General features: G+C 34.2%; 1 protein-coding gene across 15 annotated transcripts in view; it reads right to left on the reverse strand.

Moving 5' to 3' along the window:
- LOC111049332 (nuclear protein MDM1) overlaps nucleotides 1–22,049 on the reverse strand; it is a 116,344-nt gene that overhangs the window by 54,950 nt on the left and 39,345 nt on the right. For 14 of the 15 annotated variants that reach the window (XM_039442593.1, XM_039442598.1, XM_039442590.1 and 11 more), the window contains one exon: nucleotides 1,568–1,701. In XM_039442593.1, coding sequence (XP_039298527.1) covers nucleotides 1,568–1,701 — 134 coding nt within the window. Of the gene's footprint in view, nucleotides 1–1,567; nucleotides 1,702–4,821; nucleotides 4,865–22,049 lie in introns of those variants that run through there. The other variant, XM_039442602.1, reaches the window with a different exon arrangement.

Genomic DNA, 22,049 nt, shown 5'->3' on the forward strand with positions numbered 1-22,049 from the left:
AAAAATCAGTATAGGGTGCTAAGGGTGCATTGAAAATATCATAACACACTGACGAACAATACAATGAATATTGTTCATTATAGAGTGACAACAGAGGGGATTGTGTTAGACTATTGGTTGCAGCCATATAATTGAATAAATTTCATGTAACCGAATCATAGCTACCTCAAACAGAACGTTCAAAGGAAGCGCTAGTGATAGATATTGAATTAGGTTAGATGGAATGTCAAGAGTGGATACCGTCATAGAATAACCTTCTCTATCTCTCTTTGTTATCTAAGGAATCAAATAATCGCAAAAGGCACAAAGAGGACCAAGGTTTGGCTTACTTTGAAGCAATGTGTGACTTAATGTGAAGCATTCAAATAATTTAATGGTTTTTTGAAAAAAAGATCTATTTAAAGGTTCTTTAAATTATTAGTGTGATGAGTGAGTGGACTGGAGTTGATTCTATGAGAAATTACTTAGTAGTTTGTTGGATTTTTTTACTGCTCAAGCTCAGTTGATCATATATTTGTGAACTATTCCATTAAGTTCTATCTGTTTTAGTTTTTTATTAGAAGGCCTGATGATTTTTTCATTCGCTAACAAATACCTACGAGTCAATTTGAACCTTTTACTTATCATTGAGTTAGCATCACACTTTGCGAAAGGGTCGACTATTTCTAGAAGAAATACAAATGTAGCTCAATGAAGAACTCTTGAAGTTAATTCAAGTATCGCCCCAACACTACATCATTTCAGTTACTACTATTCTTTTCCAAGGCATTGAAATAACCAATTTAATTTTGAGGATTGTCTGCTCACTCTAAGCAACCTTGCTGGATTTTAAAATAATTGAATATCTCATTATTTCAATCTTCCATCTTCTTGGTATCAATTAAGGTGATATTGGGTCGAATCTAGTGAATATCGCCAAGTCATTAGTTGTAGCTATACAAATAATATTATACAGCTGACTTGAATCCAAGCATTTGCTTGAAAATTACTTAGAACTAGCAATTGTTAGTGTTTATTCAATCGACCTGTTGTTTTAAAATATATGTAACAAATGAAAACATTCACTGAAAAAATGCAATCCTACTAGCTCAATAAGGCAAATTATTAAAACAGTTGTATTAAAAATAATTATTTCCTCTTTGAATGTGTGATGGTGATAATATGCATAGAAACATTTTGGTTGACTTGTCGATGGAGTCTGATTGTTCCTAAACCAGAGGATTTATACATAGACTCACTGCAATGAATTGTTTCATATACAGTATAAATTGAAATATGGTTGCCATGTTAAGAAATATATAGTTGGCATATATCCGTTGTCTACAATCTTGATTAATAAATTAAGGTTATAAAGTATTAGATTGGTAGGTTGTAAAACATCTATAGTGGATGAGAAAAAAGGTAAAGGTTTCAAGGAGTGCTCTGGACCTGTCCTGAAACACATCGATTCCGTTACCTAAAGTAAGATTAATTTGGCTTGCAGGGTTCTGTGGAGAGTAACAGTGGCCAAACCACGATAAATCTTGTTCGATATGTTTTATGTGGACAAAGCGACTGATCTACTCACCCGTGCTCGATCGAGATTGGCTGTATCAGCAGCTGAATCATCCGAAGCACAGCCGTCGGAGGTGGCCAGGATCTCATGTGTCCTGTGCGCCAGGGCTGGATTCTTTTTTCTCCTCGGAAAAGCCGGTTCGATTCCTGCAAATCAGGTCACTTATTACATCGATCAAATTCAATTTCATATTATAAGAAAACAAGGAATAGACCTACATCGTGTGGATGAGGCAGGCACAGAGCTGAAACCCGCACTCCATGAAAACAATATTAAATAACAAAAAAAACATTCCTCTAATATAATTTAAAATTACAATTTGAAAATTGAAAGGATAAGAAAAAATAACAAATAGGAATTAGAAATCTAAATGATTTACACATTTTAATAAAGGAAACACAAGCGAATTCCGCACATTTGTGGATCATTACAATAATTATCAAATAGAAGGTCAAAAAGTCCTGTAAATTGTAAATCAACCTCATTTACAATAATTCTCAAAATTTAAGAAGACCCTGCAAACACCGTACTGAGAGATTTATTGATACATACAATTATAATTTTGAAAAGATTGATTGTAAGGTTTGAAAGTATTTATGATAAATGTTATAAGAAATATATTATAATCCTTGTGTCCTAGTAATTGTACAATTTTGCCATTTACACATGATTGTGTAGGTACCTCCAGGAAATAGATCTTGTATAAAGTATTAGAACACTAGTACTAGTACTATTAGTACTCTGTATACTAGTACACTAGCTCACACGTGATGATGGATCATTCTTCTATTCCGTAAGCCATATTGACACTCAATTCATTATTGAAAATACCCAAACTTAACATGGGCAGACTTATCATGAGGATATAGCTGAGACTGTAGGCTACTCAGATTATTTGAAAATTGATTGTTAACCCTTGATTCTTAAGCATATTTTATAATCCCGTGGGCGTGATTCCTGAACATTCGTCATTTTGACGATGCAACATCAGCTAACTTGTTTATTTATGATATTTTTATATTTTGAATTTAATATTAAGTCAAACAGATTCAAAACAGGACTTCAATTCCTTTCTTAATTTTAAGATTAGACTTGGAAAAATGATTTGACGATCTGGTTAAAAAAAACTGAAATGAAACGTCTGAAGGGAAAGATTTAATGAATTGTTTGGTTACTGAGAATAATTTATGCTGATGAATAAACCAATCATGCCACCACAATGACGACCCAATCACCCATTAATGATCCAATGATTCAATTAAGACCTTGTGACCGTGTGATAGCTATGGTATGAAGAAAATATATTGATTATCAGAATGAACAGATTGTTAGCTCGATAATGAATAAGTTTGACTAATAATATTACATCCTTCAAGGCGCTAACCAATAATATTTATCCTCTAAAACCCAAGGTTGTTCACTGACCAACCCTTCAGTAACCATGACAGTACAACGGATATCATTAGGCTCAAACCCTGAAAACCAGAATTTGAAGTGGAATTCCATTCAGAAAATCGCCGAAGGGAATGTATTAGGTTAGGCACGGTACACTAGCATAGCAAGCGGATAAATTCATGGAATTACTGATACTGGCTAATTTAGGGAGCTGCTATTGAGTATTGGAACTAGACCTCAACGCCAATGATATAGGGGAATCACACACAGCTATTAATCATCATATTTGAGAGAGAAGGAGGGGTCTCGTCTAGTGTATGATGATATACTGTATCTCATAAACGTGAATTTGGATCCATGGCAATTTACTTATAATTTGTACTGAGGAAGTGAAATATGTAGTTTGGGTTAATAATTGCAACAACTTGGTTTGAACCTATATTTGACTTTGTTATGCATTTTGAGCCTTGTATCGACAAAGTGTAAGTACTGTCTCAATGTATAACAAGTAGGACTTTGGGTCTTACTTTTGAGTAGATTCTTAAAATAATTCATAAAACATATATATTTCACTATCAATGATCTTCAATAAAAAAATGTTAATAGTCTAAAGGGGCATTTGGACTTAGACCCTTATAAGGGGCCCGTTAACTATCAATTTCTTCAAAGATGTTGATAGTGTTTCACATTTTTTTATCAAATATTTGATAGTCTAAGCCAATACCCGGTCAAGACATTTGACGATGGTCAAGCCGGGTATGCTTTACAAGTGTGCACTGGAATTATCGATAGTAACTACTGTGTAGCTTTAGAAATAATCTTATGTTCCAGTACTCCGGGGCCCGGGGGCTATCCCTTGGAAATTAAAAAAAATACGTAAAATAGCATTTTAGAGAGATATGTAAGTAGAAAACCTTGTTGGATAAGTTGGATTTTGTTTTTAGTCTTCAGTCTCAAATACTCAAATTAAGAATTTATTACAAAAAGTAATTACTATGCAGTATTTCATGAGGATATTTTGAAAGTCTGTAGATTGTAGCTCATTGATTCATCATACTATCCTGCAAGACATATACTGTACTACCTACATGATTTCTCTATACAAGTTTCATGTTAGAATCTAAGGGTTTTTAATAATCAAAAGTGACAGTCAAATACTTCACCAGGCTGTTAAAAAACATAGGTTACCTAATGGTAATTTGCAAAGCCTTTTCATACTGTTCACTTTCTCGTTCAGGGCTACTTGTAACTTAATTAATCTAAATTAAAAATTAAAGTACCGGTACTAGCAGAACTATGCCGTGATAAAACATAGGAGTATTTACGGATCCATAGCCCCCATGGTCCCTCACTGGAATCTCCGAAGCCCTATCAAAACGTCATAAAAAATCGAATCTATATTATAATAAAGGAAAGAACCGGCTTACAGCCGAAGGGATAGGAAAATTATGTTTGACGCATCATCACGTCTGAACTACTGGACTGATTAACTTGAAATGTTGCATAGGCCTATAGATTCTTAATTAACCGAGGATGTTCTAGGCCTATTACAAACTCTCCAAGATTCCACTCGGTCAAGTTTTCAAAAAATACCATAGCGGAGCACGGGTTACCTGCTAGACTTTAATAAAGATTGTTGGTTAAAGATTTTTATAATATATATTTGCTATTATAATAAATGGGATCCTTGTTACCCGAAGACCTTGAGTCATGTTACCTGAAAAAACAAGTGAATGAAATTCATCTGTCAAACGAAATTACAACTCAACCATTTCTTTACATGACAAGGAATTTATACGGTGAATAGAATATGGAACATCCTGAGAATGGAATGCATGAAACTTGAGCAACTTGGAAAATGAAACATTTACCTGATCTCTTTGAATAGACATAAATCATACAGTACCAAACCGCTAATAGATGTGGATCAACACAAACATTTTATCACCGCAATGAAAAGTGTTTCAAGGAGATACAAAATAGACTGAAAGCTGGAACTTCACTTTCACTCTTATGAGGATTATTCACCGTGGTAAAGACTTAGAAAGTGATAAGTTCTAATTAGAGATTAGATTCGATTGAATGATTGCCAATGCTCTGTTTACCACAGTTTGACTATACTAGACAATACTCACATCATTTGGTTTCTGTTCTTCCTCTTTTTGATAAAAAAGTAAGCCGACTATTGAATTCATAATTTCAAATGCGAATGTAAATTAATTACAGTTCTAAAGAAGCCAAAAACAAAATATAGGCAAAATAATTAGACTTGACAATCAAACATCAAAGCTACAAAGCGAGAAGTAGCAGACAGCAAGCGCACTGACGAAGATCAATAACATAACCTAAAAGGGAATGTTTATTGATGTTTCAATGGTAAAAGAAAGGTACCTAAGTTTGTTTGATGCTTTTAAATAGCAATCGTTTTGATAATAAACACAGAGAGTAAACAAGGAAGACGTTAACATTTATCAAAAGTATTATGTTCAAGTTATGTGTTGGGTAAGTTGGGTTACGTTGGGAATTGGGATCGAATTCGAGTGGCCTTGTTCACAGCTGTACTAATTCGAAATGATCTGTTTCTGATACTCTGAACGTCAGTTACAAAATTTTAAATAGAATTAAAAATACTGCCCTGGAATCGAGAATATAATAATAAGTATTTTTGTAAGAATATGAAGCTCTATCATGAGTTTGGTTTGAAATAAATAATTTTATACTGTTCTTCAAAATTGGATTGGTCAGTGCCTTCGCGCGCACGTTTCAAAAAGGCGTCAATTTATTGCGACACATTTTGTGAATAATCTCTTTAATATTGATTGTATCACGGTTGCAAGGAACCTCAAAAGCTATCAGCATGCCATAGCTATATTATTACTCAAACTACTATTGGACACGATCGTAGGTAGTGTAAAAGAATGTGAGCAATTCGTGTGTAGCTGAAATAGTATATTTCGCACCTAGGGCCGAAAATGAGACTTTTCCGGCTCGAAATCGGTTTTCAAGTCCAAGGCCGTAGGCCGAGGACTAGAAAAGATTGAGAGCCGGAAAAACATTTTTGCCCATGGTGAGAACGTTATTTTTCGCCACACAGAAAAATAAACAATATAAATATGAGAATAATTGTTTATAAGGCACTTTCGAAAGCAAAACAGGGAGGTCATAGCTCTTGCAAATCTGAGGTAATCTGAATATTAGGAAATTGTCCAAGTATTTTTATTTTTTATTCTGATTTGTCTAAATAACCTAAAAGATTATGTTCAATTATGTAAGAGGTTGAGTTTATACTTTTTATTCTCCCAAATGACAATAAGATGATATTATTAAAAATGTTTTAATTCTTGAATAATAAACACAAATAATGAAGTTTTTGATCAGCTGTTTTAGCACACTTGAAATTTGGCCAATCTGAATGTCAACGTCAACAATGCTTGTTGTCATTGACCTCGGAAGTTTAGGTTAGAAGTTGTATCCTACTCTGAAAATCGAATTTGAATAGTTTATAATATATATCTTATCTGTATTTTATTCATCCAAATAAAATGATAGTATCTTATTGCAGAATACTTATTCAATTGTAAAAGCATTAACTCATTCCGTTTCATAAACCATTTTGTAAACACGTTCACATCAAATCAGAATCAGCTGACTTCAAGGTTATTTTACAGCCCTAGGGCCATAAAACTTTTACCGGCCTGGTCAGAAAACAATCATTTTCGGCCTCCATATGACGCACGAAAACCAGCTCATTACATCCAAGTGGGGCGAAAAAGTCAATAACCGCCCCTACCCCAAGTAATTCTTTTCTTGGAATAGTGCTGTCGAACTGAGAGTAGTTATATCCACAGTTCACTCGTCGGGTCATTCAGTACATTATCGATTTCCACCACAACTTTCACAGTCACGTCTAGCCGTGGAAAGGCTTGAGCCCTTCATATCAGGGGTTTCATCAATGTTACTGCTGCTATGAAAGAGGCGTCACCTAACAATCTGAATCAGTACCTACGGTACCAATAGTGTAAATATGATCTACTCACAACATGATTAAATAAAATTGATTATTCTCCATCAATATTTTTTTTTATTATAATACATTGCGAATTCTCTCGCAATACATTAACAAACAATGCGGTCGGGCAGAGAAAAGTGAGATAAAAATACATAGGCCCATTGTCAACAACCCTTTGTGGTACAATAAGTTCATCGTCACATTGCCCGCTATATTATTCAATTTTCATTAGTACCGGTACCGGTACATAATCTCAACCAAAGTTTTTGTATCAAATAAGTGCTTGATAGAAAGCTTTTAAATGAAAAAAAAAAAATACTGGAAACAGAAGAACAAGACTGAATAAGCAGCTGTCCATCATCATCATGGGAAAAAAATTTGTTCAGTTTGTTATAACTTAGCCTACATGGAAATGAAATAAATAAATATGAAAACTTGTATGTATTGTAAAAGTAGGCTACCATCTTTATTGGTTGAGTTTGAATTATACAACAAGAAAAAACTCCTCGTTGCCCAGCTGACTTTTTAAAACAGTGCTGCCACACTCTGGCAGCATAATGAATAGTATGATTGAATATGTAATGTCTTTGAAATAATGTAATGGCGGCCCTTTCAAACCTTACAAGGTTGTAACACCTTTTTGATAAGACGGCTTCTCTGATTGGTTCTCGTGAGATTAATCACGGTTAAAATTTAACCGGCCCTTGTGCAACCGGATTTCACATTACTTGTTTCGCCTTCAAGATATTTCTAGTGAAACAATTTCATGTTGATAATCACAACTCATCAATTGAGCAATAAAATAAAAATAAGTAGGCTTACAATAACTTGAAGGTCATGGATAAAAATGTTTAATAATAATAGTAATAAGAGATCACCAAGTTAGTTGGTTTATAAAAAGAGGAGTAGAAATTTTTAAAAGAGATATAATATGCTATATAGTTAACATTATTATGTAGGCCTGAATTATATTATTTATTGGAGTAAATTATTTCAATTGATTCTTAACTTGAGAAGTTTTTATTATTTGAAGCAAACAAAATAAAATAATCTACATTCATTGTAGTAGAAATGTTTTGTTGTAATGTTTTTCATTCAACATTATTCAAACCTGTAAAATATGGAAAAAAATTCAGTTATCTAGACCAGAGGTGGTCAACTGGTGGTTCGCGTCCTTGTTTTGCGTCTCCAAAGACCTTTAAGATTATTTTAAAAACTAGACATTTCATAAACATAAAATAAAATTTTTCCAAAAGTTAGTTTGATGAAGCATATGCAGCCTGGTTTGTGGTACTGCGACATTTTCCACAACACAAAGTTTTCCCCAACTATTGATTTCAGTTTTTGTCTACCGAAATTGAATTGGTTTTGGAGACATTCAATGAACGGTTTTTGGATTTTGATAAGCTGTGACCACATCCTTTCTTATTCAACAATCCCTTGACATGTGACATTTCTCAGCAAAATGATGCCTTACAGCTGGAGCTCTGTGACTTGCAAAGCGACCCACTCTTTCAGAAAATACTGGAAACTGGTGTTGAGTTCTGGAGTAGGCTGCCTGAGGAAAAGTATTTTAAACTGTGTGACTTCGGTTGGAAAATTGTTTCAATGTTCGGAAGCACGTACATATTCGTGAGAGTACCATTTCCACCATGGAGTTTCTCAGGTCAACCAATCGAAACAGACTGATAGACAACCATGTTCAAGATCTGCTAAAAGTGGCTACTACCTAAATAGTCAATACAAATCGATTCTAATGAATGAATGTGCCCGTCCTCAGCTGAGAACACTAGTAGAATTTATGATTTTTTTCATTTTTTATAAAATGTTTGGCATTTATTAAAATGAAAGTATTTGTCTAGTGATTCTGTATTTTGTATTTTGGCAAAATAAAGTTTCCTTCTTTCTTTCATTGCACTCGTAAATATATTTAATAGTCTAAATTCGCCTTCAAATTACTGTGCGGCCCCGCTTTTTGTGGAAATTATTGAAGTGACACTTCGAATAAAAGAAGTTGGCCATCTCTTATTTGGACTATCTTGGCATTGAGGAAATCAACCAACTTGAGGGTTACAGTCGAATACTGATTAATTTATTCATTATTGTATTATCAATTCAATGTATCAATAGTACATAATGAAGTAGTGTTAAAGAATACTGTCATGAACCTCGACAATGTTATCTCTCGCTAAACTCTTTTTAAATAGAAGTAGTAGGATAGGTCTTTTTCTCGAAAGCTATTTCAACGTTAGAAATCAGTGCCCGGAATAGTATGATAGATATTATAAACCCAACCTAATATTCCGTAAATAGTATGGGTAAGCATAATGCAAACAATTGGAATAATATATAAGTATTTGTTTGTGAGGATTTACACCCAAGAGACACAGCAATAATATGTAGGGTACAGAGTCAACTTCTGTTATTTATTTTTTGTTGCTGCAATAATTAAGAAACAGAAAGAAAAATAAAAATCTCAGTACCCTTTTTGAATTATTTTATCACAACATGTTTCAACATTGATGCCATTTTCAAGTTATATGAAATTAATGGCATCAATGTTGAAACATGTTGTGATAAAATAATTCAAAAAGGGTACTGAGATTTTTATTTTTCTTTCTATTCATATTACAAGTAGCCCTATACAGAAAAGAGATAATTAAGAAACAGAGTACCTATATACTTTTCCATTCCCTCATCATAAATTAATTGATATTGCAAGTTTTTGTGTTCGGTTTGGTATTTCAGTTTCAGTCAAATAAATAGATATTTCCCAAAAAACTAAAACTACTACATCAATTACAGGAAATATTAGATAAATTACAATTACATACAATAGTTAGTTACAATGAAAATTTCTTATAATGTGTCCTCTACATGTTTAGTGTAGAAACTGTGTGGAAATTATGGAATATATTGACAGACTTGTATGTAGACACAATTTCTTCGAGTCATTTTAAGAATCGAATCCTACATTATCAAAAGTTTAGTTTGTAAGATCGGAGTTTTGCAAATGATTTCAAGAGAGATTCAAGTTTTTAATTCATATTGATCAATAGAGAAAAGAGACGGTCTTTGGGTGGGAACCGCACCCAGGCATTTCCTGCACGATACTAAAGAAACGCCCTTCTTATCGTAAGGAGCGCCAGCCGTTCCTGAATGACGGTACACTAAAGGCAATCATGCGACACAAATTACGATAAACCAAGTATGTGCATTCGGCTACCGCGCCCGATATTACACTTTATTCTACTTCCGTGCAAATATCGTACGCTACTAAGATACAACCACCAACAATGGGTAGAAAGGATTTTTGCTATTTTCAAAAGTTAGGCTATTTTCAAACTGTCAGCATTCCTTATGAATAATAGAAAAATGCTTCCCATTCAAACAATTTTGACTATTTAAAACTAATCTCTCTACAACTATTTATGTAACAGGTATGCTGAGGAGGGAAAGCGTTGAGAGTTTCCTGTATGCCAATCGAGAACCGTATATATTTTACCAAGATATGTATTGTATACTACGATATTGACAGACATTGTACGTTTCAAAATATTTAGAACTAGCAGGTAACTCATGCTTTGTACTGAGGAAAATTTTACGTTGTGAAATGAGATCTCCTAATGTCCAGGAAACATATAAGAAATAGAATAATTATTTATTATTCTGCCAGAATCACGTGGATAATCTTCATTAGAGTTGAAAATTCTCAGCAAAATTAGAAGTGTTTTGATCAGTCTCGAATCCTCAACCTTCAATTCATGAGCCATCAATCACGCAAAGGAGTCACTTGGACAATGTTCTGTTTGGCTGGGATTTATTGTTGTTTAAAGTTCGAATCATAAATTGCATGGATTCGTTTATTAATAGTTTTTGCTTATTCGTTCATTAATAGATTCATTTGGGGTTGGGGGAGCTTTGAGTCGATCATCGTACTCAAGAAAGTGTTGAAAACCAGAATTCACCCACAGTATCCATGCCTGTCGTAGGAGGCGACTAAAATGGAACTCAAGGCAGCTCCAGAAGTTGCCTTGCCTTCACACCCACGGGATATGCCCCATTAGGGCAGTTTCGCAAGTGAAAAAAGAAAAACCCAAAAGACCAGAGATGGGCAAAACTCCAGGCACAATAAATCTGGGTCAAGAGGCTGAGTCGAGGGTGGCCGGGCGCCCTAGAGGCAGTTTGGCGTCCCCTCTCTCAGCGGAAGGACCTACAAAAATACCAGGAGTGGAACTCACGTAGTTCACGAGTTTGTGGGTGGAGAGGCCAAAACTCACCACTGCTCAAAGAAGAGCGGCAATTCAGGCAAAACTTCTTGGGAGAGTTGAGGCTTTTGACCCTGCAGAGTTTTGGAGGGGCAAAAAGAAAAAGCCAAGATACCAGAGATGGGTGAAACTCCAGGCACAAATGTGGGTCAAGAGGCTGAGTCGAGGGTGGCTGGGCGTCTAAAGGTGCGTACAGATATACGCGCCGCGAACATGAGCAATTCACTTTTAATCAGCTGACTATATCTGTATTTTTACAGAAACAGTAAGATACAGATATAAAAAGCTTGGCATCAGCTGATTGAAAGTGAATTGCTCATGTTCGCGGCGCGTAAATCTGCACGCACCTCTAGAGGAAACATGGCCGCCCCTTCCTCAGCGGAAGGACCTACAAAGAAGGCCAGGAGTGGAACTCACGTAGATCACGAGGACTAATCAGTCTGAAGAGACTGCCAAGCATATTACACTGGATTGCGACAAGGATTGCAACCAGGTGATGAATGGAATGTTAGTATAGGGAAAAACTCCTGGTTCTTGTGAAGGACATAGGTATTGGTTTGCCTGACTAACATACTACTTGGGAACACAATAAGCTTCGGTTGACGTGTGTGGTTCTTTGAACCTTTGGATCCTTGAATCCGTCCCTTCAAAAGCAATTTTGATTTATTCAATTAAAACTGATAATTAATAGAAATGAGGATGACCCTATATCCATCCTCGGTAAATTCAGAATATTTATGTAAGATTGCAAGTTAATCAGTTCATTAGTTCAGAAATTATGAATATATAGTGCGTATTATAGTGAATATATTATAGATACTTCACACAGATAGATAGATGAACACTCAATCAAAGTACCACATACTGGAAACTTGAAGAATTGAAAGTTTTACGGACTGAAAACCTGACGAATTGTAAACTTGACAACCTGAAGACTTGACGTACTGAAATCTTGAAGAACTGAAAATCTATCTATATAGAAGTGGAATGGCACTGATTCATTGACTCACTCACTCACTCATTCATTCATAATCAACAGAACTAAAACTCTACCAAATACGTTCCAATTCGGCAGATATATTCAGTTGGCCATCTAAAGGCGCACTAAGAACGGATTAAAAAAAATTCCAAAGATACGCCCAAAATCTGAATTTTTCCTTTTTTTCTGCGTTTTCTCAGCTTTTTCGAGAACTAATTCGCAAAAAATGCTCAAACTTGGTACACGTGCTCAGCTGAGGTGTAAAAATGTTGTAATGAAAGTTGAGTTCCGCTTGAAGGTAAGACGCCTATGTTCCACCCAAAATCGGCGGTTTTGAGCATTTCTTCTGCGTTTCTAGGCCTTCACAAGAACTAATTGACAGATCATGATCAAATTTCGTACAGAAGTTCAGCAAGGGTCTAGAAATTTATTCTTAAGAGGACTCAGAATTACGCCAAAGATACGCCCAAGATTTACTGCGTTTTCCCAGCGTTCCCTAGCGGTTTTTTGCTTTTTCTCACATTTTCTAAGAACTAATAGAGAGAAAATGATCAAATTTGGTTTACAGGCTCAGCTGAGGTATAGAAATGTTGTATTGAGAGGGTCCTGGAATAACGCCCAAGTTCCGCGGTTTTTGAGCGTTTCCTGCGTTCTCTATGCTTCCTCAAGAAAAAATTGACAGATCATGTTCAAATGTCGTACAGAAGTTGAGCAAGATTCTAGATGTTGTGTCTTTGGAGGGCTTATTTTGGCGTAAAAATTACGCCAACGATACGCCCGAAGTGGGCGGTTTTACTGTGGCCAGCTACAGTACTATGATGTAAAACCGTTAATTGTAAATTAGCCTGTTTTATGATATTTCAATAAAAAAATTATAACAATGCACTTGGAATTTATCATAATAGTTAGGCTATTAATGAAGATGGAAACATAATTCATTTGTCTTACTCATGTAACATGTTACGGTATTCCCTACTGTAAACATAATTTTGAATTGAAAAATATAATTATTATTCTATAATCAATAATTATTATAATAAAGGGAAGAACTGGCTTATACACGTACGGGATAGGAAAATATTATGTTTGACGCATCATCACGACTGAACTACTGGACTGATTAACTTGAAATTTTGCAAATAGATTCTTAATTAACAGAGGATGGTTATAGGCCTTTTTTCAATTTTCCAAGATTTTATTATGTCAAGTTTTAAAATAGACCCTTGCGGAGCACGGGTTTCCTGCTAGTTTATAGTAAAAAACTATTATTTGTTTAATCTAGATTGATTCTATATAGTTTAACTTGTTACGAAATAAACAAATAACATAACGTGGAAAAGTGTACATGTTTATAAGCAATCAACCTGCTTTTAATTTTCACTGGATCTTTTGGAAATCGATAGAAACTGAATTTATCCTTACTACTATAGTGAGTTCCACGTTATTATGGCAGTGAAGAAAGATAGGAGAAAAACGTTACCGATCCTCTGTCCTTTGTCCTGTCAATGCCTTCTATAGACGGTAGCTGATGCCGGTTTATTGATGTAATATTAACTGTTCATTCTCGTTTAAAATAATCAATTATATTTTATTATGCAAGAAATTATATTTTTCAATAATTTCATAATGAATTTTCATGATATAGAAGTAATATTTTTCAATTAATTATTAATTATACATTGTTAGAAGACTATCTGGCAACAGAGTAAAGCGCGAAAGAGATAGCGCTATCCGCTTTGTTGAATGATAGACAAGGATAGCAATACCATTGCTAATCGACAACTGCCATTATAGCGTGGACCTCACTATAGTAATGTTCACAGTTAGGCAAAAATCACATTACAATTCAAATAAATTCAATCCTCCGATGAAATTCTGGCCACTTAGTGCCGCTTGCACATAAGCCAGTTAAATTGCAATCGTGATTATTTCCACGAGAACCAATCAGAGAAGCCTCAATTATTCTTGATTATAATTTTTAACCAGCTTTTGTGCAACCGGACCTTATTTTTAAATGGGGTTATAAATAATGGGGGGCGCACTGTGAGATAGTACCACAAGTCACTGCAAGATGATGACACGTGTCTTTTAACAAACAAGATCTAAATTCTCTTAAAATTGACAAAAAATAAGTCAAATCAACAAGAAATATGTCAAATTTAGTCATAAATACAAATTATTTATGAGATCAAATCTTTAAACTAATACTAGCACCCTATTCGATTCCAGTATATCAATAAAATGGTTCAATTTTCCTCACCTCTCGCACGAGTTTTGTGAGATCAGGAAAAGTACTATGACCAAAATAAATCTTGGTGTTTATCCGAAACGGGTGACTGAAAACCTATTGATGAAGAAGGTAAATATAGTCCACCATCTGCCAATTTGCTACCAACACTGCTAAAAAATGTGTTAGTATACGGTTATGCATTAATTAACCTAATACTAGGCGTACCGTTGACAATAATTATATGCAGTGCATATTGATAAATGGTTGACAAGTTTACCTTATTGTTCATCAATAGGTTCATCAGTCACCCGTTTTGTGTTACATTGAAATTTATATTAAAAGCAATTATTTGCGCTAATATAATATATATTATTTATATAAAGGTGCTTATAGACTTATGCACCACGAACACGGGGAATTCACTGTTCATGAGCTATTGTTATTTAATAGCTATTGTTTATTATATCTAGGTTAGTGCAGAAACAAAGTCTCTTACCTTTCTTATTTTCAATTTGGTATATCTACGAAAAGCGAAATGGCACTGATTCATTCATTCATTCACTCACTCATTCATAATCAACAGAACTAAAAATCTACTAAACAAAATATGTTCAAATTTGGTAGGTTTGTTCAGTTGGCCATCTAGAGGCGCACTAAGGACGGATTTGAAAAAGAAATACAAAGATACGCTGAAAATCTGCGTTTCTCGAGCCTTTTCTCAGCTTTTTCAAGAAATAATTGGCAAAAAATGTTCAAACTTAGTACACAGGCTTAGCTGAGCTATAAAAATGTTGTAATGGAAGTTATGTTCCGCCTAGAGCTAAGACGACAAAAAAAGTTCCATCCAAGATTGGCGGTTTTTGAGCGTTTTTCCTGCGTTCACTAGGCCTTGTCAAGAACTATTTGACAGATACCCAGGCTCAGCTGTGGTATAAAAATGTTGTATTGTGAGGGTCTTGGAATAACGCCCAAGCTCCGTGAATTTTGAGCGTTTTCTACGCCTTCGAACTATTTGACAGATACCCAGGCTCAGCTGTGGTATAAAAATGTTGTATTGTGAGGGTCTTGGAATAACGCCCAAGTTCCGTGAATTTTGAGCGTTTTCTACGCCTTCTCAAAAACTTATTGACAGATCATCTTCAATTTTGGTACAGAAGTTCAGCAAGGGTCTAGAATTTTTTTCTTGAGAGGACTTCAAAATTACGCAAAAGATACGTCCAATATAGGCGCATTTATAGCGTTTTTCAATCGTTCCCCAGCGTTTTTTAGATGGTTTGTTTTCTCAAGTTTTTCATTGAGTTTTCATAGCATTTTCCACATTTCTCAAGCAAATTCATACTAGATAGGGTTAGATATTGATGTCTGTTAAGTTATTCATATCATTCTTGTTTCAAATTTCAAATAACTATTAGACTATAATCAATAATTCTAATAATATTCCTAATCAAGTCTCTAATTATTGTGCAATAACTGAATATTTATTAATTCTGATAAAAGTAAAGATTTTTGCAACCTTGCGCTACATAATTAAAAAAAAAAAAACTGGTGATTGAATCGAGCCTGAACGTCTCTTTTGAGGCGAGAGAAGCGAGCCTGCTAATCTTATTTCTGAATCATCCAGCGGCCGCTCACTGTCTAGACTGATAAGGCGAGCGAAGCGAGCCTGCCGGCTATTAGGCTTATAACCATCCTAGGTGAATAAATTAAGAATCTATGTAAAATTTCAAGTTGATCAGTTCAGTTTTGTAGTTCAGATATGATGATTCGTGTATTTCCTATCCCGTAAATGTACAGTATAAGCCAATTCTTCTCTTTATAATATTATAAAAGTAGTGACCATTGTATTCACTGACACATACCAAAAATTTAGTTTGTAAGATTAACGGTTTTTGAGAAATTTTGAGGGAATTCAAGGTTTTATCAATATTGATGTGCTCTCTTTTTATAATGAAAGAATAAATCAATAAAGAATCATCATTTTGATAATGTCTACTTATTGTATGAATCAATTAGATCATAATAATTCAGTTTTGTGTTAAAAACAGAATTAAACGATTGTTTGATACACTGCTCACAAGAACATGAGCTAATCAAAGTTGATAAATTGAGAAAATATAAAAACAAATTAGCTGATTCGAATAGTATTGTATTTAGCAAGAAAATGAAACAATATTAAAACATCAAATATATGAAATACGGTAACTAATAATGGAGAATAATTCTCCAATTAATTAACGATATTTGTTTAAAAATGGACTATATTTTTGATGTATTGTGTTTCCTACTCAAATATTTTTCAATTTTCATTTTTCACAAATCTGTGGCCAAGAGAATATCTCCACAAATTTTCAAAATTGAAAGTTTCATTTTTTAATAAAATAGAGTTCAATAATCATTTAACGAAATTTCAAGCAAATTAATTTAGGGCAGACTCTGGTGATATATCTTACCCTTTCCAAAACAATGTAAACCGTTAATGAGAGATTCTATGTGAAATGACTATTGAGTGTAATAAAATCCTCAAATGTGAACCAAAAGCTCAATTTTATCGGAACATATTATTTACTTATCCTCCTAAATCATGCTTTTTCTTGAATAATACAAGTTTATGATTTAGAGATAAAAGTCACAAAGACACAAACTCCCAGTGCATTGAGCGAATAATAATACATAATATTATCATTATCAATGAATAATTTATAATCAATAAACAGGATACATCTGATAATAGTTGATTTCACAATTATTCACAGATAGTTAATAATAATTTTATGAAACAAGTTTATAATGATTTCAAACTTTGAAGGATAATTCAAAAAAGAATTATATAATCAGTCAAGCATGGAGAATCCTTATACAATCTGAATAAAACATTAATAAATATTGTAGTTTAATCCAACACTTTGTGTGAGATGTTCCACGAATTGTTCAACGTTTTTATTAATATTAAAGTTATTTGAAGTTATTATTGTAGCGCTATCTTCAATAACTATCCTGGATTGGAATGCATTTGAAAATATGCAATAATACAGTAGAATCAGGTAGAACAGAATTTTATGATAAATACTATTTCGTTATTCAAAATTATTGGATAAAACGAGGAAACGTTGTTAACATAGAGATACATACGGTAGGTACTAGGAAAAAAAATTATCTCATGATAAGCTTTAGAATCGTAGATAGGTTGAATTTCCAAGGTGTTATTCCGAGTGAAAACCAATGATCAATAATAGGTAATCACTCAAATAAAATCAAATATTACAAGATAATAATAAATAAGTCAATTAATTGTCTAATACACTGCTAACAATAACATGAGTTAATCAAATTTAATAAGTTGAAAAATTAATAAGATAGTACATGTAACCAACATGTGATCAAACCAACGGGCACAGCAACATAATTATCAGACTATCACTGCTCAGACTATATCAGAGGAATGACTATATAATTGAATTATCAGACTATATCATTGTTGATTGGCTATGCTTATGAGAATTGGCTAATGCTTATGAGAATTGAGATTCACGTGCATACACTCCAATCAAATCCATAACTACGACGACAGGTTGAATATCAATAACACTCAAGACCTTATTTGTGACGCTCAAATGTGTTAATTGTTTTGATCAATGAGTTCTATCAATAAATCAATAAGCTACAGATGGGAATTAATGAGAAATTGCATTTATTCAAATGCTCATTGATGTATAATTATTATTAAAGGAAAATTCAAATTAACGGCTGTAAATCACCCCAAAGACTTCTGCTACTGCAAATATTGACAACACCATCGAATTTCCATCTGGCTGTTAACCCTGTTGTCAATATTTGCAGTAGGAGAAGTCTTCGGGGTGATTCACAGCATTTAATTTGGATTTTCGTGTAATAATAATAATTATACATCAATGAGCATTTATTGTTTCTATCAATACTAAGAGCTCCATTCCATACATCAATGAGCTATAATTGTCTCCATCATTACAATATAGCATATTGAATAATAGGCAACTTCATCAGTATTCAATAGATCAATAATTAATTTATAATCAACTGTTTACAATCATTCACACAATCGCAGACAAATAAGCAATAGGCATAGTATCATTTCAAAGTGGTCATGTTTCCAAAGTTCATAGATTATTAAGCATGCACTCAGTTTAGATTATGATCCTACTTGTAGTTCATAATACGAGAAGCACTGTGGAATTCAATTCAGACGGGAGCGAAATTCCTCAAATACCTCAGCAAGTGATGAATGCGCAGTGAAGAGAAGACAGCTTTTCACGGATGTTGAGACTAATCAGACAGTATAGAATGTAGTATACTCTCTGAGACTAATACACGGGAACACTGGTAGACAGAGACTAATCTAGGAGTTTAGACACTGGCTTCTAGATAGATGAAGCCAACAGCACTGACCGATCATTCGTTTAATTGAACTCTGTCAACCGTCACTGTTACAGTTAATCATTGAGATAGAGGTCACAGCCGTTTGGGGGACCTAATAAGCTTTGTCGTCAGTTCGAAAGCTTTGTGCAGCTTTGTTATACCTGTTGGTAGTCGAGCCATGTATGGTATTTCGCTCGTGTACACTTGTTTGAAGGTAGCATTACACTTGTGTGAGGGTGATGTGTTACACTTCACGAACGCAGGAAGCGTGAACGGGCTGTGCTTCAACTAATTTCCACACTCAATTGGAAAACTCTCCAGTGTTCACTTGACTGGAAATGGAGGAGGAACGGAAAATATTTCGAACGGAAAATTGAAAAGCGGATGAGAATGGCTGTGACTGTCAGTTTGAATTATTTTCTTGATATACGAATTTTCAAGGTTGTGAAACAGAGTTTTTCAGAAGATCATGCGGGCACAGGTTCAAATAAGGGACGTGGATGAGACTAATTGATTCACACCCAGATCTACAAAAGGTTTGTTTCCGCGATTGTCATTCATCGTTCTATTGGACATGGGTTTTCAATTTAATAATTTCGTTTTAGAAGTAAAACAAGCATGAAGCCCTGCTTCAGTTAGAATTGTTAACTAACTGCTGCTGTCATAATTTTTATTTTACTTCATTTTCGGTTTTATTATTAGATTAGGCAAAGAGAGTGAACTTGAGGAGACATATCGTAGGCTCTGCATTTATCAGAGAAATGTAGTTAAAACATACTTTGCCAATCCATGACAGTTCTTAAATTTAACATTTTTTCTATGTTGCCTAAAATCTTGCGTAATTCAACTGGTGTTGGTAAAAATTGGAAAATTAAGTGCAAGAGCGAGATTTCCTTTGGAATATTAACTGGTTTTACTTTCCTTGCCCTATTACCATAGGTAAGGAAAGTATTGCTTTCCGAAAAAAATTAAGGTACCCCAATTTCTAAATTTCTATACGTTTCAAGGTCCCCTGAAGTCCGAAAAAGTGGTTTTTGGGTATTGGTCTGTATGTATGTGTGTGTGTGTGTGTGTGTGGTGTGTGTGTGTGTGTGTGTGTGTGTGTGTGTGTGTGTGTGTGTGTGTGTGTGTGTGTGTGTGTGTGTGTGTGTGTGTGTGTGTGTGTGTGTGTGTGTGTGTGTGTGTGTGTGTTAACGGAATGACTTGAAATTTGGAACGTAAGGTCCTTACACTTTAAGGATCTGACACGAACAATTTCGATCAAATGCAATCCAAGATGGCGGCTAAAATGGCGAAAATGTTGTCAAAAACAGGGTTTTTCGCGATTTTCTCGAAAACGGCTCCAACGATTTTGATCAAATTCATACCTGAAATAGTCATTGATAAGCTCTATCAACTGCAACAAGTCCTATATCTGTAAAAATTTCAGGAGCTTCACCCCATCTATGCAAAGCTTGATTTTAGATTCCCAATTATCAGCCTTCATATACAATTTAAACGAAAAAATTCAAGTGGTAAAGATTGAGCATGAAAATCTCTGCAATTAATGTCCAGTAACATTTCAACCTAAAATTGAAAATAAGCTTGAAATCCGAGAAAATGTTATTATTAAATTGCAAACTGTTGGTTCTATTAAATCATTCACTACGAAGAGATAGAAGACCTCGTGTGTTTCCAGCGTTATTGACCTATCACCAGCTATCTCATATCTTTGAGTAGTAGATTTGAGATGCGCGAATACACTAGCGTCAGGTGTTCAATTTTCATAACGGCAAGGAAAGTTGTGTGAGTGCACCACACCAGATTTTTTATCTTGGGATGATATAGGTAATAATTGAATAGTAAATCAACTTCCATACTTCGAATTTCGATGGAAATGAAATAGATACATTCCATTATACTTTTAAAGGAGTTCCAAACTGATTACTAGAGTTGTAGATTATTTTAATGAATGATGCAGTAGCTCATCGAGTTCATTGGTGGATGGGTTGAAAAATAGAGGCACATTGAGTTATAATTGGAAATAAGTAGACTATTATTGTCCTTGAGTAAGGTTAGGTGAAATAAAGTGGACTGCCTCACACTAGTTTGGAAGTATCATCCGTACATTAAAACTTGATCTTATTTAGTAAGAGAGAGAATAACAACTGTATGCACTCAAGACGGAATAGGCGTTGGCGTTGGACTCTAAAATTAGAATCAGCGAGGAAATCAATAGAATGATTTTAAGGAAGGCTGGAGGCTACTGTCAACCGAAATGGCCCCCTAATATTGTAGGCTACCCTTATTCAGCATAACAGTAAGTCCAACACGATTGCATGTTCCGTTGCTCTTACTCATTTCACTTGGATCTTCCCCTTCCTTCTTTGATCCTAGTTCTTGTTTTTTCTTGTCTTGTTATATTATCGAGTTATCCTTGTTTTAATTGTTGTTCTTCTTCTCCTCATTCATTTTTTTTTAATTTGCATAAACTACTTCCATCATTCTGTTTTATCGAAATAATATTACTCCAGAGACAAGAAGATTTTCACTACTTGCATTCCATCTTTCTCTTCTACACTCACACATTCTTAAAGACACTTTGTTTCTCATTATAACTAACCTTTTTTTTCTCTCTCTCTCTTGCTATTCAAAATCTCTCACTATCTCAAACACATTTCTTCTCTCTATCTCTGGAAATCTTTTCATATTTAGTATTGATAATACTATAATAGGTACTATTATAGTATTGGTAATACTGTTGTAGTGCTATATGCTGTTGTTCTTTATTGTAGTATTGTAGTATATATTAACTAGCACATAATGATTTATATGTCATCTAACGAAAGCTGGAACAAAATATTATTCTGCTTTTTATCAAGTTCAGTATTTTACCAAAACAGTTTTATTCATGTATTCGATCCTCATTCATGAATAATCAGCACAGCACTATCCTACCGTTGAATCAACCAGTGATTTATTCTTCTGTCTCAGCCACTTCTTGTATCAATTCATTTCTTCTCTTCCTATAACTCAACAGATTTTAAAGTACTTTATTTCAATAATGTATACATGACACTGCATTAGTTTATCCTCATCAATTTCAGTTATTTGGTCTGATATATTTTCTTCTTCCGCACTAAAAAACAACTGGTACACAAAGCAACTGATAACTCTCAATCAACCAATAATGGTGGGAGAGGGGCGTTAGTGCTGCTGGTACAACTATTTTTATATTGTAT

This window comes from Nilaparvata lugens, chromosome X (genome assembly GCF_014356525.2).
Source record: "Nilaparvata lugens isolate BPH chromosome X, ASM1435652v1, whole genome shotgun sequence".
In the NCBI taxonomy this organism is placed as follows: domain Eukaryota; kingdom Metazoa; phylum Arthropoda; class Insecta; order Hemiptera; family Delphacidae; genus Nilaparvata; species Nilaparvata lugens.